General features: G+C 30.4%; 1 protein-coding gene across 1 annotated transcript; it reads left to right on the top strand.

Annotated features, from left to right (window-relative positions):
* Positions 1-5,699: 5,699 nt before the first annotated feature.
* On the top strand, positions 5,700-9,810 carry LOC130828365 (ETHYLENE INSENSITIVE 3-like 1 protein). Its single transcript, XM_057694326.1, has 2 exons — positions 5,700-5,873; positions 6,968-9,810. Exon 2 carries the CDS (start codon positions 7,109-7,111, stop codon positions 9,284-9,286), a length of 2,178 nt encoding a protein of 725 aa, XP_057550309.1. The 5' UTR covers positions 5,700-5,873; positions 6,968-7,108; the 3' UTR covers positions 9,287-9,810.
* The last annotated feature ends 11,510 nt before the right edge of the window (positions 9,811-21,320 follow it).

Here is a 21,320-nt window from a genome sequence, read left to right as displayed (position 1 = left end):
ATTTGATATTGTTTTTCCATAATGAAATCAATTTCATCTTGCTAAGTATTGTAAAGCTAAACACCCTCATTTGGGATAACAATTTTTGCTGATTTTGTTTTCCAAATGCACATGACTTCTTAAATATTCTATTTTTATGACTATTTTTTTCCTAATGTAAATTATTTTTTCTTAAATATTCCTTATTTATAATATATCCACATTAACTCGAAAATTTCTTCTCTAAAAATTTTAATTTTTACCTCATGAACAAAGTCAGGAAATGGTGGAGTATATTTATCTTTAGTTACATTACTTTTAAGAAAAAGGAAATAAATCACCACTTACCAATTTAAGTTGATTGCAAGAAATCACGTATATTAAACATCAAAAAGTAAGCATCTCGATCTTCTATCTCCTTCTTTTCCTCTAAAAAAATACTAGCCTTCATTGCTAATTTTAGGACTATTATCAATCTTATGGTTGATGGTAAGCCTCTAATCTCTTTATTTTTGTTTTTTCATTTTTAGTTACAAATAAAATTCATTATTACTATATTATAGAGTTATTTTATCTATTTATTTTATCTATTTATTGGATTTGATCTTTCCATATATTGAGTTTTAAAGTTTCGTGGTGCGATTTGGAGTCTTGTTATCAATTTGATGAAAGAAAAGTATATGACGTCATCACGGTTGCTAGTAGTCAATGGTATGAAACTTATTAATATTTTTAAAGCCACATCAGATCTAAAGACCTTGGAGGAAGAGGCTGTATCAAATAACGATGTGATATAGAGAATGCTTCAGTGTTAGATTTTCTTTATAATAATCGTGACTTTTTTTATATAGAAATTTATTAGATTAAAATTCTTGTGTATTTAATTGATTGTTACTCTATTATAAGTGTTAGTTGACATTTTTATTAATGAATTATTAGGTGGTGTTTAAAAAATTAAAAAGTATGAATAGAAGTCAATTGGTCTTGTATAAAGTTCCTTATTTAATTTGGATAAAGTAGCATTTAATTATAATCTTTTAGTTTCTTTTATGAAAAAAAATTAATCACACAAATATGTAAGATTGTTATTGGGTTGAGCCCAAAAAATCACATCATTGATATTTAGTGCATCTAAAAATTGAAATATATCACGGACATACCCTCTCTTTCTAAAAAAAAATAGCAACCAGTACAAATAAGTTGAAAATTATAAAAAATAGTAAAAGTGATAAAAAGATATATTTTACAAAAAAATAAAAAAAATGCAATTGATGAGATCAAAAGATAAGTTAAATGTGTCAATGAGAATTAAAGAAGTAACGTGAGTTATAGTCAAAAGTAGATATAGAGCAAATTCAATAGAATACACTGAAAAATTTTTAAAGTAAACTTGAAAAATTGTCCAGAATAATTAAATTTTTGTCTCATTTACCTATAATAATCTCAAGTATTGATTAATCATAAATAATCTGATATATTATTACTTGTATCTATTAGCATACAATGTTTACCTATTACCGGTTATATTTATTTATTTATTTTTTAACTTTATTTAATACCATTTACATAACTTCGTCTCCCTCCCACATCCATAACTTCACGCCTGTGTATATTTGTTTCTTCCTCACGCCATTTCATTGAAGATTAAAGATTAAATGAGAGTAAGAATGGTTTGTTTATTGATTTAATGGAGGAATTATCATGGGAGGAAGAAGATATAAATGGGTAGAAGAATTGCAAACTAACAATCAAGAAGTGACCCGCACTAACCCGTTGTTTAACTTGCAACAATGCCACTGAAAACAATATTCTTGTAGGAAAATAAAATAAAGATTGAATTATTTCGAATATTTTTTTAAATTTTTTACTTCTTTAATTAATAAGGATTAATAAAGCCGATTAGATTGAAATTTCTTATGTTGATTTTTAAAGTAAAATAGAATAATTTGGATTTTTGATTTATTTTATATTGGTTAAGCCAGCTTATTATACTTCTATATCATTATTTTTATGATTTATTTCTTTTAATGAAACATATTGGCGAGAAATAATCACGTACATTAATCCTTATGGGACTATTATCAAAAGAAGATGGTTAAAAATAATTTAATCTTTTATTAATTTATTTCACATAATTTTAATTTTTGATTAATGATAAAAAATCCTAAATTAAGAATTATTTATCCAAGAATATTTTTGTCTATATGGTGATCGATTTTTGTGGATAAATTGACACATGAACAATAAAATCAAGTCCCCTTGTTCTAATTTAGTGCTCGACAATAATATTATAAAATTCTAAGATGTCATCCATAAATTCAGACAATTCAATGCTATCTTACATTCAAGAATGATCTTTTGTCATCCAGATCATTAAGAAATTAAAGAAGTTTTGTATTTAATTTATTTATATCAAAAAAAAGATATATATTTCACCGATTAAATAATATTAGACATCTAAGAACAATTTCATAACACAGACTATTCAAGAACGGGTAACTAGGCATATGAAGATGATGCGTTAACTCTTAATTCTAAAAATCATGTTGGAATTACAACCAAACAATTTACATTTTTCACCAACATAATTAACATTCATTTGTTTTGCTTAAAATTTGTCTATTCTAATAACACAACATATTAAATGCCAAAAGAGGCTATTTTTTACAAAATACACATAAATCAAAACCATTAATAAATTCATAATATAAACTTCAAAATATATAAAATCCAAATTACAACTATATACATGATTAAAATCACAATTAAATTCAAATAAAAAAACAACATTCATTTAAAACTAAAAAAATCTTAATAAATTAAAATTAGTACACACAATACACAATTTGTTCATCCACATAAAATAACATTGAAAATGAAAATAACTTTGAAAATGTCTTACTACATAAACATCAAAATATATCATTCTAATAACAATGAAAATTGCACACAATAAATAAAAAATCCAAAAAAAACATAAATCATTCTAATATCATACTTATTTTTGTCATCTAAACTTTTATACCTAGCTAGATTTCATGTAATAAATAACTTTTTTACACTACTTAATTTGATTTTCATTACATAAAAATTTTTATTCTTCCAATCATCTTTGAACCATCAGTTTTTTTTGGACCATCGTTATTTTTTATTTTTTTTTATAATATCGTTATTTTTTATATCGTTATTTTTTATAACGAAAAATTGGATTGCTAAGACGATATAGCAATCCAATGGCAATCATTTTGACCATTGTTATTTTGCTCCTTTTTTTTTTGGTAGTGAGACAATTATAGAGGACAAGCTATACATGACAATGACCATACATACGGCATGAAGGTGAATTGAACAAATATATAATCTGCGGGAGTATTACTCATATAATTCCCATCACAAAGCAAGAAAAAACAATCACAATATCAACAATAGTTTACAAAGTCCAAAAACAAAAATAGTTCAATAAAAAAGTGCATAATGATATTAAAACATATTGAGATTGAGATAAAATAACATAAATATATTGTATACTTCTATATATATACACTACTTTCAATCTGAAATATTTGCTATTCAAGTACTTTTGGTATTGTTCGTTATTCAAGCTTATTTTATATATTAGGGCAAATGCGTAAGAAAATATATAGGCAAGTGAGATCTTGTTTACATTGTCTTATCGCGTATTTTCATTATACAAAAATTTTATAATTTTTTTGTTATGTATAACTTAAAATAAAAATTATCAAATCAACACATTAAATTGCGTAATAAAGTAAAATGCAACGAGTATAATCAAACGGAATAAATACTAAAATAGATATATCACTTTTTCCAAATAATATCTTAATTACAATTCCCACACAAATTTCCCCTTACCTCTGGCTACATATAATTCAAAATGTGTTAAATGGTAGCATAACATATTATATGATTATTTCACTTTCATAGTTCTCTCTAACTTAATTACCTAAACTTAAATAAATTCAATTTCGACGTACAAAAACAGTCGGTATTGCTACATACCAACTGAATTCCAATTATTTTAATTAGTCAGAATAAATGTAGTTAGAAAAATAAATGAGTCGAAATTCTAACTAGTATCTTGTTTGTAGGACTTTCAGTCGAATTCTGACAATCTATGGTGGTGGGAAATTAGTCGAAATTTCGATTATTTTCCTCCTAAACTTAGACGGAAATTTTCGACTAACATTAGCGAAAAGCATTCGAAAACATTAACCACTAATTTTTATCTTTTTTAAAATTCAATAATCAAAAGAAAATTCTTTTTCTACGGATTTCTGACTGTAAACACTCAGAAGTCAGTTGGAAGCCAAGAGATCAAATTGTAAACATTGACCCTCTCACTGCTTTTTTTTAGTCGTTATACTAATGTAAAAATCTAAATCAAACTAAACTGAAAATACATGATGAAAAGCTATAGAAAGACAAGCCCTTCATCATGTTTTAAAGTGAGAGCAATTGAAAAAGAAGGAGACAACATCAAATAAAAATGGGACTCTAAGATTTTAGGCCCATGGGAAATTCGAGTGGCTCACTCGAAAATTCCTAAGTTTGAATTACTATTTATCTTTCTATTTTAAAATCTGAAATTTTGATTTTTTTTTTCTTAACGTCAAATTTAGTTCAAAATCATAAAAAGCTTGTTTTGAAATTTCGAATCAAAATTTAAAAGTTTGTTTCGAAACCAAACAAACTTTCTTATTCAGTTTTATTTGATTAGATTTGCAATTTTTGTTCAAATAACTTTCGCCCTTATGAATAAGGTCTATTGTGTAAATAGACTAAAAGCTTTCCCTAACGAAAATCAATACTTTTTTATTAAAAGAATTCTAAGCATTCAAGCGACGGCAAAGTGAAAATAGATCTACAATATACATACAACAAAACCAAGGCTAGTATTAAATGAGTGACACGTTTTCGAATCAACGTCTTTATGTTTCAAGCTGTGTTTAAAGCAAAATTAATTGTATGCATCATAGAATTGAAAGTGTGTATTAGTTTAAGATGATCACCATATGGTAAAAATCGACAAGTTACCCAAATATTTATATCTCAAGATTATTGATAAAATTACCTAATTCATTGCTTTACTAATAGATGGAGTAATATATATATACTATTAGTTTGTTTACTTCTAAACACATTGAATTTTTCAATATTATTCTACATATCTACTAAAAACTTTAATAAGCCAAGCAAAAACATATTCAAATACAAGAAAAATAAAAAAAATAATTTTACCAAATTGAATATAATAAAAGTATTTACTAAATTGAAATAATCCTAAGTTATGTTAAACAAGTCAAACCTCATCTCATACAATCCCTAATACTATTAGCACTCTATAGTTGATACTTAATACTCTTAAAACCCTAATCAATTTTTTATTGAATTATTTATTTTACATTATTAATACTTTGCTAAACTATAATTATTTAAGTAATTGTTTTTCCTAATAATAAAACAATGCAGTATAATAAAAAAGAGTCCATTTTCGTTTTTTTTAAAAATATAAGTAATAAATTATGAATCGAAATTAGTACTTACACATGTGTGGCTACATATTTCAGTGTGTGGGGAGGCATTACACCCAATAAACCACTCACGTGAAAGTTAAAAACCTGTTTGCTAACTAACCATGGTTAACACTCAACTAACCATGGTTAAAAAAATAATACTACAAAACAAAAGATACTGTCCACCTTAAGACAACCCCACAACTCCATTCACTCCTCCTTTTCTTCCCTCCCCTTTCCCTCTTCATTTTGTCCACCAGCTCTTTCTCTCTCTTCTTTCTCTCTCCTCTTTCTCTCTCTTCTTTATCTTTCTTTCCATAAACCTTAGCACTTCAGATCATCCATGGGTGAAACTTAAAGGTAATTATTCTTCCAAAGATTCCATCTTTATTAGATTCTTACAAGTTTTTATGATAAGTTGATGGGTTATTTTTGTGTGTGTGTGTACTTCTATTATATGCTTTTTCTTGATTATGTTGATGATCATGATTTTTTTTCTATGATTGATGTTTTATAGATTGTGGGGTGTTATGGATTTTGAATATGGGTGTTGTTACTTAATTTTGTAAGATAATATATGTTATTGAACTCATTTTTATGACCAATCAATACCCATCTTATGTTTTATAAGCAAACCATCTTTTTCATAAACTAGTATATGGTAATTAAATTTATTTCAATTATTCATGAATAAACTTTTATGGGTTTAATCTTTAGTCTATTGCGTTTATTTATTTAATTATTTTTTGATAATTTTTTTTGAGAAAAATAGAATTGAATACAAAAAAAAAATGCTTTTGAAAGTTTGATCAAGTGTTTGATTAGAGGAATAAAGATTGAATTTTTATTTTCCCCCTTGAATAAATTGAATTGAATAAATTGAATTGCTTGAAGTTGATAAAGTGATTTTGACTTGCTTGATAAATGGGTTTTATTTGCTGGAAATGTTAGCCAAATAATTTTAAATATTTTTTAGTTGCTTCCCTTTTCAATAATAGATCCACAAATTAGATCTGTTAGTCATATATTCTTTTTTTAACTATATGTATATGTATATACTCCTAGTTTATGTGATCATTTTTTATATTTATTTCTTTTTTTTAATGTACAATTTTTTGATTTTGACTTCTTAAATTGCTGAATTTGAAAAGGGTGTTTTTGATATCAATATATTTTGACTGGTTAAATTTGGATATATCTATTTTATTGCTTAAATTCATGTAAAATGGTGAAAGGCTTTTGCTTTTCTGCCATATTGAACTTGTGTTTTTGTCCCAAATTGTAATAATAAATTAGCTTTTAATCATATATGGGTGTACTTTGTGTAACGCTAAATTCTTAATTGTCTTGTTCATTGAATCCAGTCTTTTGGAATTCAGCAATTTTCATTGATTCTCTTGGTTTATTCCTATAATAATATTTATTTATGTAAATGGGTGTTTTTATTCTTGTAGGTTAGGGATTCAGTAATTTTGGTGGATTTTTTTTCCTCTAGTGGGTAGTTTTGCCTTATTGTGATCTTGTTTGGAGTCATAAACAAACAGTTGTGAATCAAAGGATTAGGTTTTCCGGAATCTTTGCTGAAATTGATCAAGATGATGTCGAAAATGAATTTTCTTGAAGATATTGGATTTTGTTCGAACTTTGAGTTCTTTGCTCCACCACCGCAATCCGCAGTAGCAGAGGTGGATGCAGGCCGGGATTGTGAACCCGAGGGTGCTGTTGACGAGGATTACTCTGATGATGAGGTGGATGTGGATGAGCTTGAACGACGTATGTGGAGAGATCGTCTGCTCCTTAAGAAGCTTAAGGAGCAGAGCAAAGATAAGGCTAAAGAAGGCGTTGATGCAGCGAAACAGCGCCAGTCTCAGGAGCAGGCTCGTAGAAAGAAGATGTCGAGGGCTCAGGACGGGATTCTGAAGTACATGTTGAAAATGATGGAGGTCTGTAAGGCTCAAGGTTTTGTTTATGGGATTATCCCCGAGAAGGGGAAACCCGTTAGCGGAGCTTCTGATAATCTGCGCGCTTGGTGGAAAGAGAAGGTTAGGTTCGACAGGAATGGTCCTGCGGCTATCTCGAAATACCAGGCCGATCACTCGATGCCTGGTAGCAATGAGGACTGTAATGCAATGGGTTCAACTCCTCATACTTTGCAGGAGCTCCAAGACACTACTCTTGGATCCCTTTTATCCGCGCTTATGCAACATTGTGATCCTCCGCAGAGGCGATTTCCTTTGGAGAAAGGCGTTCCCCCACCATGGTGGCCTAATGGGACCGAAGAATGGTGGCCCCAGTTGGGACTTCCGAAAGATCATGGACCGCCTCCGTACAAGAAGCCTCATGATCTTAAGAAGGCATGGAAGGTGAGTGTCCTTACAGCCGTGATTAAGCATATGTCACCTGATATAGCCAAAATCCGGAAGCTTGTTCGTCAGTCCAAGTGTTTACAGGATAAGATGACAGCGAAAGAAAGCGCAACATGGCTTGCAATCATTAATCAGGAGGAGGCTTTGGCTCGGAAACTCTATCCTGATCGATGCCCGCCTCCAACTACTGGTGGTAGCGGGTCTTTGCTGATCAGTGATACTAGTGATTATGATGTTGATGGGGTCGACAATGATCCCTCTGGCGAAGTAGATGATACTAAGCCTCAGAATATCAACCTCTTCAATTTTGGTGTCGGGGCGCCTAACCACATTTTAACCTCGCCGATCAAGGGTGAAGTCATTGATACTAATGCTGCTGATTTTCCTGAAAAGAGGAAGCAACCAACTCCTGGGTCTCACATGGTGATAGATCAGAAAATATTTGTTTGTGAGTATAGTCAATGCCCTTACGGTGATACCCGTCTTGGATTCTTGGACCGGAATTCAAGAAACAATCATCAGCTGAACTGCCTGTATAGGTATGGTTCTTCGACTCTCGGTGTTGGAGTAACCAACTTTCAAGGAAACAACAGTGAACCTGCAAACTTTGCTACTTCGTTTGCACAACACGAGAAGCTGCCTGTTCAATCTGAGAACCAGTCGTCTGCTAATTTCAATGTTAATGGGCTTGGACTCCCGGAAGATGGGCAGAATTTGATCAGTAGCCTTATGACGGTTTACGATACATCACCGGTCCTAACCTCAAACAAGAACGTCAATCTAGGGAGCACGAACTTTACTGAGAATAATCAGATGGGTGGAACGTTTGTTGGTCAGGGCGGTGTTTTTGGAAACGGGGTTTCCCAAGGAATGAGCGTAAATGCTGTGAAGGATCATAATCAGGCTCAGCCGAAAGTCGCTCAGTTCCAGTTAGACAATGGCTTTTTAGGACAAGCTATGCCTCCGATGAATGTGGGCAATAACACTCCTCAGCAGAAGCTTCAGTTTCAGATGGGTGGTACGGGTTTTCAAGGACCAAAGGTGAACCAGCCGGGAAACAACATGGGTGGGTCTCGGGTTTCAGTGGAAAACAGTCTCTCGGGTCAGAGAACAATGCCGGGTGGCAATGTCTCACAGGGAAGCAACATGGGTGGTTCTCGGATTGCAATGGAAAACAGTTTCTCGGGTCAGAGAACGGTGCCAGGGGGCAACGGTAACAACATGGCTGGTTCTGTTTTACAGTCGAATACAATGCAAATGGATAATTGTCGGGCATTCGACTCATCATTTGGAATGACGCTGAACGACAACATTGCAGATTTTGGATATGGCGGGCTTCCATTCAACCTCTCGACAATTGATTTCGACCAGCTCTCAAGGCAGGACAGCTCGATATGGAACCTTTAAGCGAAGGAATCAGCTTAGACGGGAGTCAAAATCAAGGAGTAACCATGAAGCTGTACATTCTGAGAAGGAGATTGCTTTTAGATCTCTTCTTTTAATAGGTGAAAGTTTCACCTGCTGAATTTAAGCTTTCCTTTCTTTTTATTTTTCTTATTTTCTTAGATAATCTGAAGAACCCTTATACTGTTGCACTTGTCTGCACCCACACCCACAGGCCCGACCCGTACCCACACTCGCACCCGCACACAATTACTTCAATTACTTAGTGTTTATTGATGGTATTTCCATCTAACATTAGTTGAAGCTGGGCATCTTTGTTTGAACATTATTTTTACTTGTGCAACTATATATTTTTATGTAGCCATGTTGGAAAAACCCACAGTAAATATTATAAATATGTTTTGATGAATAATTACTGTATATTATCCCTTGGATGTATTCTCTATTTTCTCCTCTAGGCCACCGAACCTGGTCATATAGGCCTGGTCATAGCTTTTATGAGCGAATATACTCTCTATTATGATGTATTCTTTATTTGATCTTTTGAATTTGATGGATTTTGTCGTGGAATTGATATCGTAGGTGTTTGGCAAATAATTAATAGTGTTTTTTGAAAGAGGTAGTTGATTACATTGGCTGATTTGACTAGCTGATTTTATCAACTTTGTTTGACTAGCTGATTTTGAATCCGCTACTATGAACAGTTTGTTATGAGTAGCTTGTTAGAAAACAACTTATTTATAATACTAACCAAAGACTAGTATTCGATGGTTTGACTATTCAATTCTCTATTTGTATTAGAATAAACTAAAATTGTCTGATAAGCTTTTTGCAAAACACTCCGTTTTATTTCAGCCAAACTTGTACTCCTAGAATTGATCATGGGTGGAAGGTTTAGCCAAAAAGGGCTTGTCTGAGTTTAGGGTGTTTTGTTGTTCATACTCCTCTATAACTTCACATGTGGTTGGTAAAGGCAAATTTAGGTAAGTAGATTTTTTCACCTGAAATTTGGTAGCATGAGAGGGAGAACTTGGTTCATTCATCCTTGTTTTAGTAAAAAAGAAAAAGTTTTGATGTGTGAAATGAAATGAGGATCTTTTTGGCAGAAAAGTCAGGTCAAAGTTAGGCAAAGCTATTTATAGGTAATTGGATAATTGGATATTCTACTTCCAAGTCTCCTTACACCTCTAAAATGTCTTCATCCCTCCTACCATTGCCCATTGGTGGAACTTGTAGCTAATAAAGCTGACCCACTCAGATCATCAGGAGGTGCTACTTCCAACCTTCTTTTTAGTCGCGTGTTTTAGCTAATTTGCGACAATTGATGTTTATTGTTATACTTATAAGTAGGAATAATACTTGCATGAACTTAGGAGGAAACAAAAAAAGAACCAAATTGTCTTAAAAAAAATGTGTAAATATGATAAAAAGAGTAAAAGTCTATATCTTGAGTGTATGAGAGTGTGTAATATTATATCGGTATAAATAAGAATATAGAAACTAGTTTAAATTTATTGTTGAGTTAATCATTTGACACAAGATTGTTCTATCTATTGACAAAAAATCATAGATTTTAAATGTATTTAACTCTTCTTTTAAATGGAAACTAGTATGTATTGCATCAAGATTTTTAGTTTAGAATTGCATCTAAATTTATTTGACAAAGCTGTTAAGATTACGTTTTTTCATTGACTTTTGATTTTTTTTATTATGTCTGTCAAATATATAATCGAGTTGAATTCGTGTTCGGCTCATATATGAATGGGTTAGAAACCCCATGACCGGTATCTAACCCGTTTAGTTATCAGTAAATAATTTTAAGTTGCTTATCAGTAAGTAATTTTAAGTTGCTAAATCAGCTAACAACTAACAACTTCAATCTATAATTACAATTATTTGTTAAACAAACCAAACGTAAATATTTTAAATGTTATTAACGGAAAAGGAAGTACTTTCTATGTCCCTCTCAGAATGCACCAGTTGTATTTTGGGAGAAAAATTAAGTTGGAGAATAAGAAAAAAAAATAGATTACAAGGATAAAAATGGAGAGATAATAAATTCGTAAATAAATCAAACGAAATTATTGTCGAAAAAAGGTATGAAATCAATGGAAAGAATAAACAGTTAATCTCTTGGAGACCGTCACTTTGAGAGACGTATCTCAAGCCCAACACATTAAAGATTAATATCCACTTACCTTATTCTTAATGTCTACTTACATTATCCTTAATGTTTACTTATCGTATTCTTAATGTCTATTTTCAATATCATAAATATCTATTTACATTATTTTTAATATGTACTTACAATATTTTAAAAAATAAATATAATATGGTAGGAATTGAGAGGAAAAAAAAAAGGAGAGAGAATGATGGATAGTCCACTTCTGAATCCTAAAAAAGTCATAATCCATTGATTCAATGTGTTGAATAGAATAGGTCGGCATTGGCCACCTTATAAGTTGTAGTTAACCCATAACACAAGGGACCCTCCAAAAAAGAGGGGCCCTACAAACTCATCCTCTCGTTCTTATCTAGAATAATACTTCTTTCCCTTCTCTTCTTGCAAGAATTGATGAGAGAGAATGTGATATGAGCTGTACTACATGTGTTGGCCGCATTGAACGGTATGGAAAGGGGGGAAGTATTTTCAACTCTTTGCCCTTTCGTTTCTTGTAGGTCCCATCTATTCAACTTTCTTTTTTTTCTCTTTTTTCTCTTACAAACATTTTACCATGTGTCATTTTTATTCCCAATCAAAAAAACCTTTATAATAATTAATACCAATATTAATATAATAACATTACGTGTTGTATATCTTATCTCACGATAAGACGATCTTAAAATAAGAAGTTTATAAATTTAAAATTTTTATTTTTGGACTATTTGACCCAAGTATGAAACATGTCTTACGGTGAGACCGTTTCATACAAGAATTTTGTAATATAATAAATATTATATTTGGTTTAGTTAGACGTGTTCAAATAGATTTGACGATTCAATATTTACCCAATCTTGTAATCGAAATAGACTTAAATCGATTTCAAAATGAATTTAAAATACAAAAAATAGATGTGGACGCAAGATTTAATTTTGAACTGATCTAAAATATTTGACTAAAAATTAAATCGATGACCTGAATGAATTCTTCTAGTTTCAGTCTATATGTGTCATTTGTTGGCACAATCAAGTAGAATTTTATTTAATTTAAAGATTATTAGTACTAACTATTTATGCATTATAATAATATTAAATTAAAATTATTAAAAAATATATTTACATGTTGTCAAACTATATGAAACACATAGTGAAATAGAGGGAATATACTTATTATTATCATTATTGTTGTTTTAGATTATTATAATTGTAATTGTAATAGTAAGTACAAATACAATTAAAATTGTCCCTTTTTTATTCCATAGTTTAAGTGCATGCACAATGTTGACTTTATCAAAGTCATTCGTCTACTTACTCCTTTTTAAATAACATCTTTAACATTGTTTCATGAATGACCCAATTTTCTAAATCATAATTCTTTAATTTCACTATTTGTTTTTATTGTTTAGCAATTAATCTTGCACGATTTATTAAAAACTTTTAACATTTTTATGTAATAAAAAGAAAAAAAAATTATATTTTAGCAATAGGTTTATTAATAAATTTGAATAGTTAGTTCTAGAAGTATTAAGGTGAGATTTTGTTGGATAATTTTTTAAAGCAACTTTTATTCATTTCGAGCAAAAATCCGTAAAAATTACTTTTATTCATCCATCAACGATCTAGTTGGACATGATTTACGCATGATTCCTATTTAAGAGTTATGCGATATATACTAGTGCAACACACAATATATAATATATTGCACATGTATATATAACTATACTTATTAATACATAATTTATATCATAAAAAATGAATTTTTTTTAGCTAATTGAAAGCTTAATTTTCTAAGCATAATATGTCATTTGTAATCATGTGTGTTAATATCATCATAATGCGATACATAAAATATCATAAAATATAATAAATGATGCACTTTCACTATACATGTTGATAATGTATAGAAAGAAATCACTCCAAGTGGATGCTTCATACACGTTAGATTCATATTTCAAAGTAGTGGGGACATCCAACAACATGTGATCCATAGAATTTAGTATATGTAGTAATAATGGAGAGCGACTACTGGACTATTATGTTATCGAGGTGTCCTATTAAAGTTAAAGTGCAAGTTTATCGAACAACCATTAGACCAGCACTACCATATGTATCGGAATGTTGGGCTTTTAGAAATGATCATAGTAGAAAGATCAAATTAGCAAAAATGTGAATGCTTTGAAGGATGAGTGGACATCACTTTAGGAATAGGATTCAAAAGCAAAATACGTGAAAGACTATAGGAATTGCAAACATTAAAGAAAAGATGAAAAATAATCGTTTAGGATGATTTGGGCATATGCAATTACAGAGTATGGGCGAAATGATAAAGAAGATAGAAAATTAAAGCTCGAGAAACTCTAAAAGAGGGTAAGAAAGATCGAAGATGATTTGAAAGACAAGAGTGGAGAATGACATAAAGAATCTAGATTTACAAATTAAGATGATTGAAAATCGACATGAATGAAGATGAAGAATACACGAGGACAATTATTGAAACTTATATATTATCCAATCTTTTGAGACTAAGGATCTAACATTGTTATAGTTACAACTCCAATTTTTTACAAGCATTGTTACATTTATTTCACAACTCCAAGCTAAGTATTTAAAGGAAATAAATCTTTGAAACCTTTTCAACTCATATATCACATGGAGTCTTTTCACACCTTTAGATGAAATTTATTGAATTTGAAAGCATCATTATTAAGCACAATCCCTAGAAGAAAGTGTGAAAGATCAACAACACTCATCATCAATCGAACTATATCAAATAGATTTTGATGAGGATTCAATAATTTATCAAATGATTCATAAACTTTTGGGCTATGTACTCACCATGACAATCCGATAGTAATGCATTTATCTCCTTATCCGGTTGATTTTAAACTTTATTCTAGAATCGTTTGAACTATGCAAATAATTTGGACTTTTGCTTGATGAGATAATTATATCCATATATGCTTACATATTTATTAAAGTAACAAAGTAATTGTACCCTATACTAGTTGATTTACTCATAAAACTACATACATCTAAATGTATTGTTGCTAAGAGTCGGATCACTAGTCCTATCACTTGATCTTTTAAAAGAGGCGTTATTATTTTCTCCATAAAAAAAAATCACACATTAAATAATTTAAGCTTGTATTTTAATCCATTTGAAATTTTGTGCATACGTATAAAACATATTGGTCGAAAGTCAAAAAATACTAATAATTATTGTTATATAGCTAAATCAAGATGGTATGAACTTTCACTACCAATTTAGCAACTTTTGCTCCATTTCTTACATGAAGTCTAGATTTTCCTTTACTCAATAATCTACTTCTTTTAGCCCTTTCACGATTCAAATAATGTGAGTACCACAACCACTACAAATAAATAACAAAATGGCGACGACACTTATGATCGCCATTTAATTGCTAAATTGACAAGTGGCCTGGGCGACGGCCCAAGAATGAACGCTATTTTGGTGGACGCTAAATGAAAATTGGACACTTAAACATCGCCAAAATTACGAAAATGGGGCGACGGTCTGGCTACGGCCCATGTGTCATCGCCATGTGTGTTTCTTGGGGGCTACGGTCTGACTACGACCCCGTTTCGTCGCCCAGGTTTAAAAAAAAAAATTCTATATTATTGTTGGGTTTGACCCCTTGGCAACCAAACCAATATTCGAATAATTGTCGTTGCTTGGGCTTGAACCTTTGACTTCTAACATCGAAATGCAACACTCAAACCACTAAAACACACACTAACTTAATGATTTATATTATGTTGCTTTTTTTTTATTTATTACCTAGTAATTTATACTTCTAATGTTTTTATAACTTCTTATTATTATTATTATTATTATTGTTATTATTATTGTTGTTTTTATTATTATTATTATTATTATTAGAGTAATATTAGTATATAATTAGTCATATGACTATATAGTTAGTCGTATTACTGTATTATTAGTTTTGTTAGGATATTATTAGTCGTATTATTGTTGTTTTTATTGTTGTTTTTATTATTATTGTATTTATTATTATTATTATTATTATTATTATTATTATTATTATTATTATTATTAGAGTAAAATATTAGTATATAATTAGTCATATTACTATATAGTTAGTCGTATTACTGTATTATTAGTTTTGTTAGGATATTATTTGTCGTACTTGTATAGTATTAATATACTATTAATCGTATTAGTATATTAATACCCGTATTAGTGCATTATTAGTCTAATTAGTGTATTATTAGTATGTCATTAGTTGCGTAGTCGTATTAATGTAATATTTATATAATTTAACTGTATTAGTGTATTGTTAGTCGAATTAATGCATTATTAGTAAATTATTAGTTTTTTAGTTGTATTAGTGTAGTATTAATATATCGTATTAGTATATTATTAGTTTTAAAGTCGTATTAATGTAGTATTAATACATCGTATTAGCATATTATTAGTTGTATAGACGTATTAGCGTAGCATTAATATATTATTAATCGTATTAGTATATTATTAGTTGTATAGTCGTATTAGTGTAGTATTAATATATCGTATTAGTATATTATTATTTGTATAGTCATATTAGTGTAGTATTAATATATTATTAATCGTATTAGTATATTATTATTTGTACAATTGTAGTACTAGTATATTATTAATCGTATTAGTATATTATTATTTGTTCAAGGGTAGTACTAGTATATTATTAATTGTATTAGTATATAATTAGTCGTATTAGTGTAATATATGTAAATTATTAGTTGTGTAGTCATATTAGAGTAATATTTATATATTATTAATCGTATTAGTATATTGTTATTCGAATTAATGCATTATTAATATATTATTAGTTTTGTAGTAGTATTAGTGTGGTATTAATATATTATTAATCGTATTAGTGTATTATTAGTCGAATTAGTATCTTATTAATATATTATTAGTTGTGTAGTCGTATTAGAGTAATACTAATACATTATTAGTTGAATTAGTATATAATTAGTCGTATTAGTGTATTATTAATTAGTTTTTTTTTAATGTAACAAAATTCCACAAATGAAGTGGAGAGGGGCAACGGCCTGGCTACGGCACATGGTCGTCGCCCACTTAAAAATAATTATAAAAAATGTTCAATAGGGAGTACGAGCTGTGCCGTAGCCCACTGAAATTTTCTTTTTAATTTGGGCGACTAGCTTGCTTCAGCCCACTGAATTTATTTTTTTTTAAAATTTTGGGCGATGAGCTGGCTATGGGATGTGGTCGTCGCCAACACTGTTTTCTAAAAAGAGAAGTTGAAAAAGGCTGGCGACAAGTTGGCTATGGGACAGTGTCGTCGCCATTTTTCCGAAATCTATGACGATGACTTTTTCGTCGCCATTAGCGATCCATTGGCGATGAACAGGTAGCCATTGCCTTTTTGCGGTCGCCATTTCAACATTTATTTGTAGTGAACTAGTATCATATACCCATACCATAAAAGTAGATGTCGTCAAATTCACACTCGTAACATACATATCTGAAGTTGAAGACCTTTTTTTTGTTATGATTCAGATATCTTAGGCATTTCTCTTTTCCAATGTCAAATTTTTGTTACAAGCTCTCTTCGCTACTTTTGAATAAGATATGAGTCGCAACCCTTTTGCTCTTAGCTTCTTGCTTCATTTAAGCTGCCACAATCTTCTTGAATTCTTTTCCTTCTCAAATTTTAAGAACATTTGTATGTTCTTTTATTTTCTTTACTCGAATGGAACAACGATATTAACAAACTTTTCCTTTAATTATTATAATAATTCTCAAATAAATGACAATCAAATAATAAACATTATTATTTCAATTCAATTAGTAATCAATTATAAAATTAATTCACACTTAACTTTTAGTTAAAAAGACATTTAGATTAAAAAACAAGACATTTTCATTAAAATATCACTTTCTAATAAAGAAGCCAACGTAAAATAAAAATTCACAGAATAATATGATTTTAGCTAACAGAATTTAATAATTTCTAATTAGCCGAACTTGAGAGAGACTAGCCGAAAACAAAATATAGCCCCATGAAATAACCAAAAACTTACGGCCTTGAGATAAATCAAAACAATCAGTCTCCTATCAAATACCCAAACCTGCGTACATCAGACCCGCCCAACAAAGACTAGACTCATGTATTCCTTTTTATAGGCCCGTTATAAACTTATTTCTTTCAATTTCCTTTATGTTCAACAAAACAACCGAAAACAACTAGAAAAAAGGAGAAATTTAAACAACAATTGATCAAATTTGGGGTTCAAAAGTTGGAGAAAACCAATAACTATCAAATAATTTGAAATTTCATATAAATTAATCCAATTGGGAAAGTTTTTAGGGTTTTGGATTTTGAAGATCAAATAAGGCTAAAATTAACTTTTTCATGATATTATTATTTTTTTTTTTTCTTAAATTTTTAGATTTCTACGAAAATTATTAAACACATCATGATTGGATTTTAGGCATTTATGGGTTGTTTTGAGTATCCACATACATCAAAATAATCTAATTCATTATTTTTTTCATCCAGATATAACAAAAAAATCAATATAGAGTAATAAAAATTTAATTTTAATATGTTATTTTAATCCAAACTAATCAAAAACCAATTTTAATAAGATATTATTCAATCCACAGTTAGACATTTCCTTAATTGAATAGATATATATATAATCATATTAAATTATACAAGAGGTTAACTGATACTACAATTGAATTATATTAGATGCGATTAACAAAATTTTATATAACAATTATGTAACACCTTATAACAGGATCACATGTACAACAATAACACAAATTGTATAAGTAGTAATTGAATTATAACTTTTGATATCTGATTTGACTTGTCATACGAATAGAAGTCTTTAAAGTATTATCTGATTTGATAATCTCTTCCAATACCACCAACTTAAGATTTTAATTGTAGTTCTAATTAGTCCATGTATACCGATCTAAATGATCCCACGTATGCTAAAACCAAAAAAATAAATCATTCACTCTTTTACTTGTATAGAATACTAGATATGGATTAATAGATTAAAGTTTTCAACTAATTTCGTCAATTCCCTAACGCCCTAACCCTTATATATAAGCAGCTGGTCTTATAGCGAGACGAGTCTATACAAAAGGTCTATTATACTAAAAATTTCTATTATTTAATCCAAATATGAAGCGCATCTCACGATAAGACCGTCTCATACAAGAATTTGCAATATATAAGTGATATAATGTTAATAATTAATAACGAGACCCTAACTATAGATCCATCCAATAATAATATGAGTCCATTTTAATATATAGTTCTTTGTGATGTCATAGAAACAGAAAACTTTAGTTATTGGTCAATCTTAATGGCTCAAATATAATTTTTAATCTCTAGCAAATAAATATTACTTCGTTCCTTTGAGTTTGCCCCTTTTAATCTATTTTGTGAATTTTTTGTGTCAAATAATAGGAAGGAGAATTTGCTTCGTTAATCTTGTGAATAGAGTTTTTCCTTTTTTCAATCCTTTTTTTTAATTTCTAGTTATCCAAACAGACTGTTAGTTTTACTTTTTACTACGTGCCTCAAATATCAATATGAATCAACTCAAAATACATGTTTAGTAAATTGAAGATAAGACATTGTAAGGAAAAAAACACCATTCTTAGAAAGTACTTGTAACACAGGTATTAAGTTTAAATTTTGACATAGAGACAGATGCATGACCTAGCCTATTGTACTTGGTACACATGCCTTTGATTTAGGTAAATAATAACAACTAAAACAGTTTCATATAGAATCAATAATAAGATGCCAGTTTAGTGCACTCTTCATTTCAGTTCTCACTTTTCTCTTTGCCAACGGCCGTTGTAGTCTGAGTAACACAATTGTTGAAAGGTTACGGCTGAATTTAGGCAGGACAGGCCCTATAAGGGAGCAAGTGGGTCCTATACCTCAAGCACATCCAAAAAATTTTATAAATAATGCTTTAATATTTAATATTTAATATTTAAGGGCCTATAATAGTATGTTTACTAATAATAATAGGGACCTACAGTTAATGAGTCGCTCCAGACTTCTCAAATCTCAAGGCCGGTCCTAAATTCAGCCACGCATTAAATTTTTTTAGCAGTGTACACACATTACTAATATCGGTTATTTTAGCAATGCTACAATCACCCAGGTTGATTCTAAGCCTATTATGTACTGTCATGGCTTCTTTCAAAAGTTAAAAGTTTGATATCATATGATCCGAGGCTCCAGAGTCAATGATTCAACCATTCAAGTCTTATTTCGAGTTTGTCGCGGTATTTGATACATGAAATGATGCCTGCAAAGTTCGGATGTATACCTTTCTTAAAGTCTAATCGTAGCTTCGAATTGCTTCAAGCTTCAAGAGTTGTTTTAGTTGATGAGCTTTATGGCTCACAACCTCATTATGGGTTTAAGCAGTTGCAGTCACCTTTATACTCAGGCTTCCATTGAATCTGCTCCACTTTCCATATCAACATTTGGCTTGGAAAGACCCACATGTTGTCTTCGAACTTAGCAGAGATCATTATAACAGGTTTTAGCTTCTTTGAGGTGCATAGCAAGGGAAGGGGGCCGAAAATTTTAATATCAACGTTTCAGATTGCTCACAAATTTTTATATGAAATGGTCTCACCAAGAAACGCGCCTTATACTTGGGTTATACTCCCTCCACACCAATATAAATGTCCCATTTGCTTGGGCACGGATATTAAGAGTGGTGTGGGGTCTATTAAAAAGGTGGTAGTTGGATAAGTAGTGAAGGATAATTAGTGAAAGGTAAGTAGTGAAGAGTAGTTGGGTAAGTAAGGTATATGGGGATATATTCGTAATTACTTGTGCGAACTAAGGATATTTAGGTAAAAAAAAGATTGACAAAAATAAAAATATGACAATTGATATGATTTTGCCAATAAAAAAATGTGACAATTATATTGGTGTAGAGGGAGTATAATATAGCCCCTCTAATATATACTTTGTGAGAAACGTCTCTCACAAACATAGCTCTTCAAAAAGAGTTTCACGTGAGGTGAGGGGGTCGAAAATTGTAGAGTAGCGCATAACGACTTCAAATACTTTGTGGACAAAATACTGCGTAGTTAGTACACTTACAATAGTTATTTTGGGGTGGGCTATGGCCGTCCATCATCCATTCATAGCAGCCCCTAATAGCTAGATACCATTGAAAAATTAAAATAAGATCAAACTCTTCTTTTTTTTTTGTTAGTTGAGACTAGAGGTATTCAATGGGGCAGGTCGACCCAACCGGTCAAGCATTGAATTACAGTTAAACAAGTCATTAGCGGGTAGGGTCATTAACGGGCCTTGGTATAGGATCGGGCCAAAGCAAGTCTGATAATTATAGAAATTGGTTGCAAAAAACATTTTACCACTTTTTTTTGATATGATATTATTATATAAATAGGTGGGTCGATTCAACGGGCCATAAAGTAGAATAAAAAAAAAAACTATTTTATAGACTTTTAAAAACGGGTCAAGTAGACCGGATTTAAACGGACTTTAACCCGCCCCTACCCTGCCCATTTAAAATTTGACCCGAGCCGTTGCTCACCTCTAGTTGAGAGCAGTGATGAAGGCACTGATTTCCTAGGTCATGGTGGTGATTGCAGGTAGAAATGTTCGGTCTATCAGCCCTTTCCTACAACGAGGACTAAATAAAGGTACAACAATCATTCAACCTATTTAAGAACAAAAAGTGAGAGTACACACAAAATGCCTTGAAAAAAATCAATAGGCATAGGTAGCTCAACAAGCCTCCGCAGGTGCAAGTCTACGACAGCACCAACAAGACACGGTTTAATCTCAGACCAAGGGCATCA

Source organism: Amaranthus tricolor, chromosome 12, assembly GCF_026212465.1.
Source record: "Amaranthus tricolor cultivar Red isolate AtriRed21 chromosome 12, ASM2621246v1, whole genome shotgun sequence".
In the NCBI taxonomy this organism is placed as follows: domain Eukaryota; kingdom Viridiplantae; phylum Streptophyta; class Magnoliopsida; order Caryophyllales; family Amaranthaceae; genus Amaranthus; species Amaranthus tricolor.
This window is presented reverse-complemented; position numbering and strand designations above follow the sequence as displayed.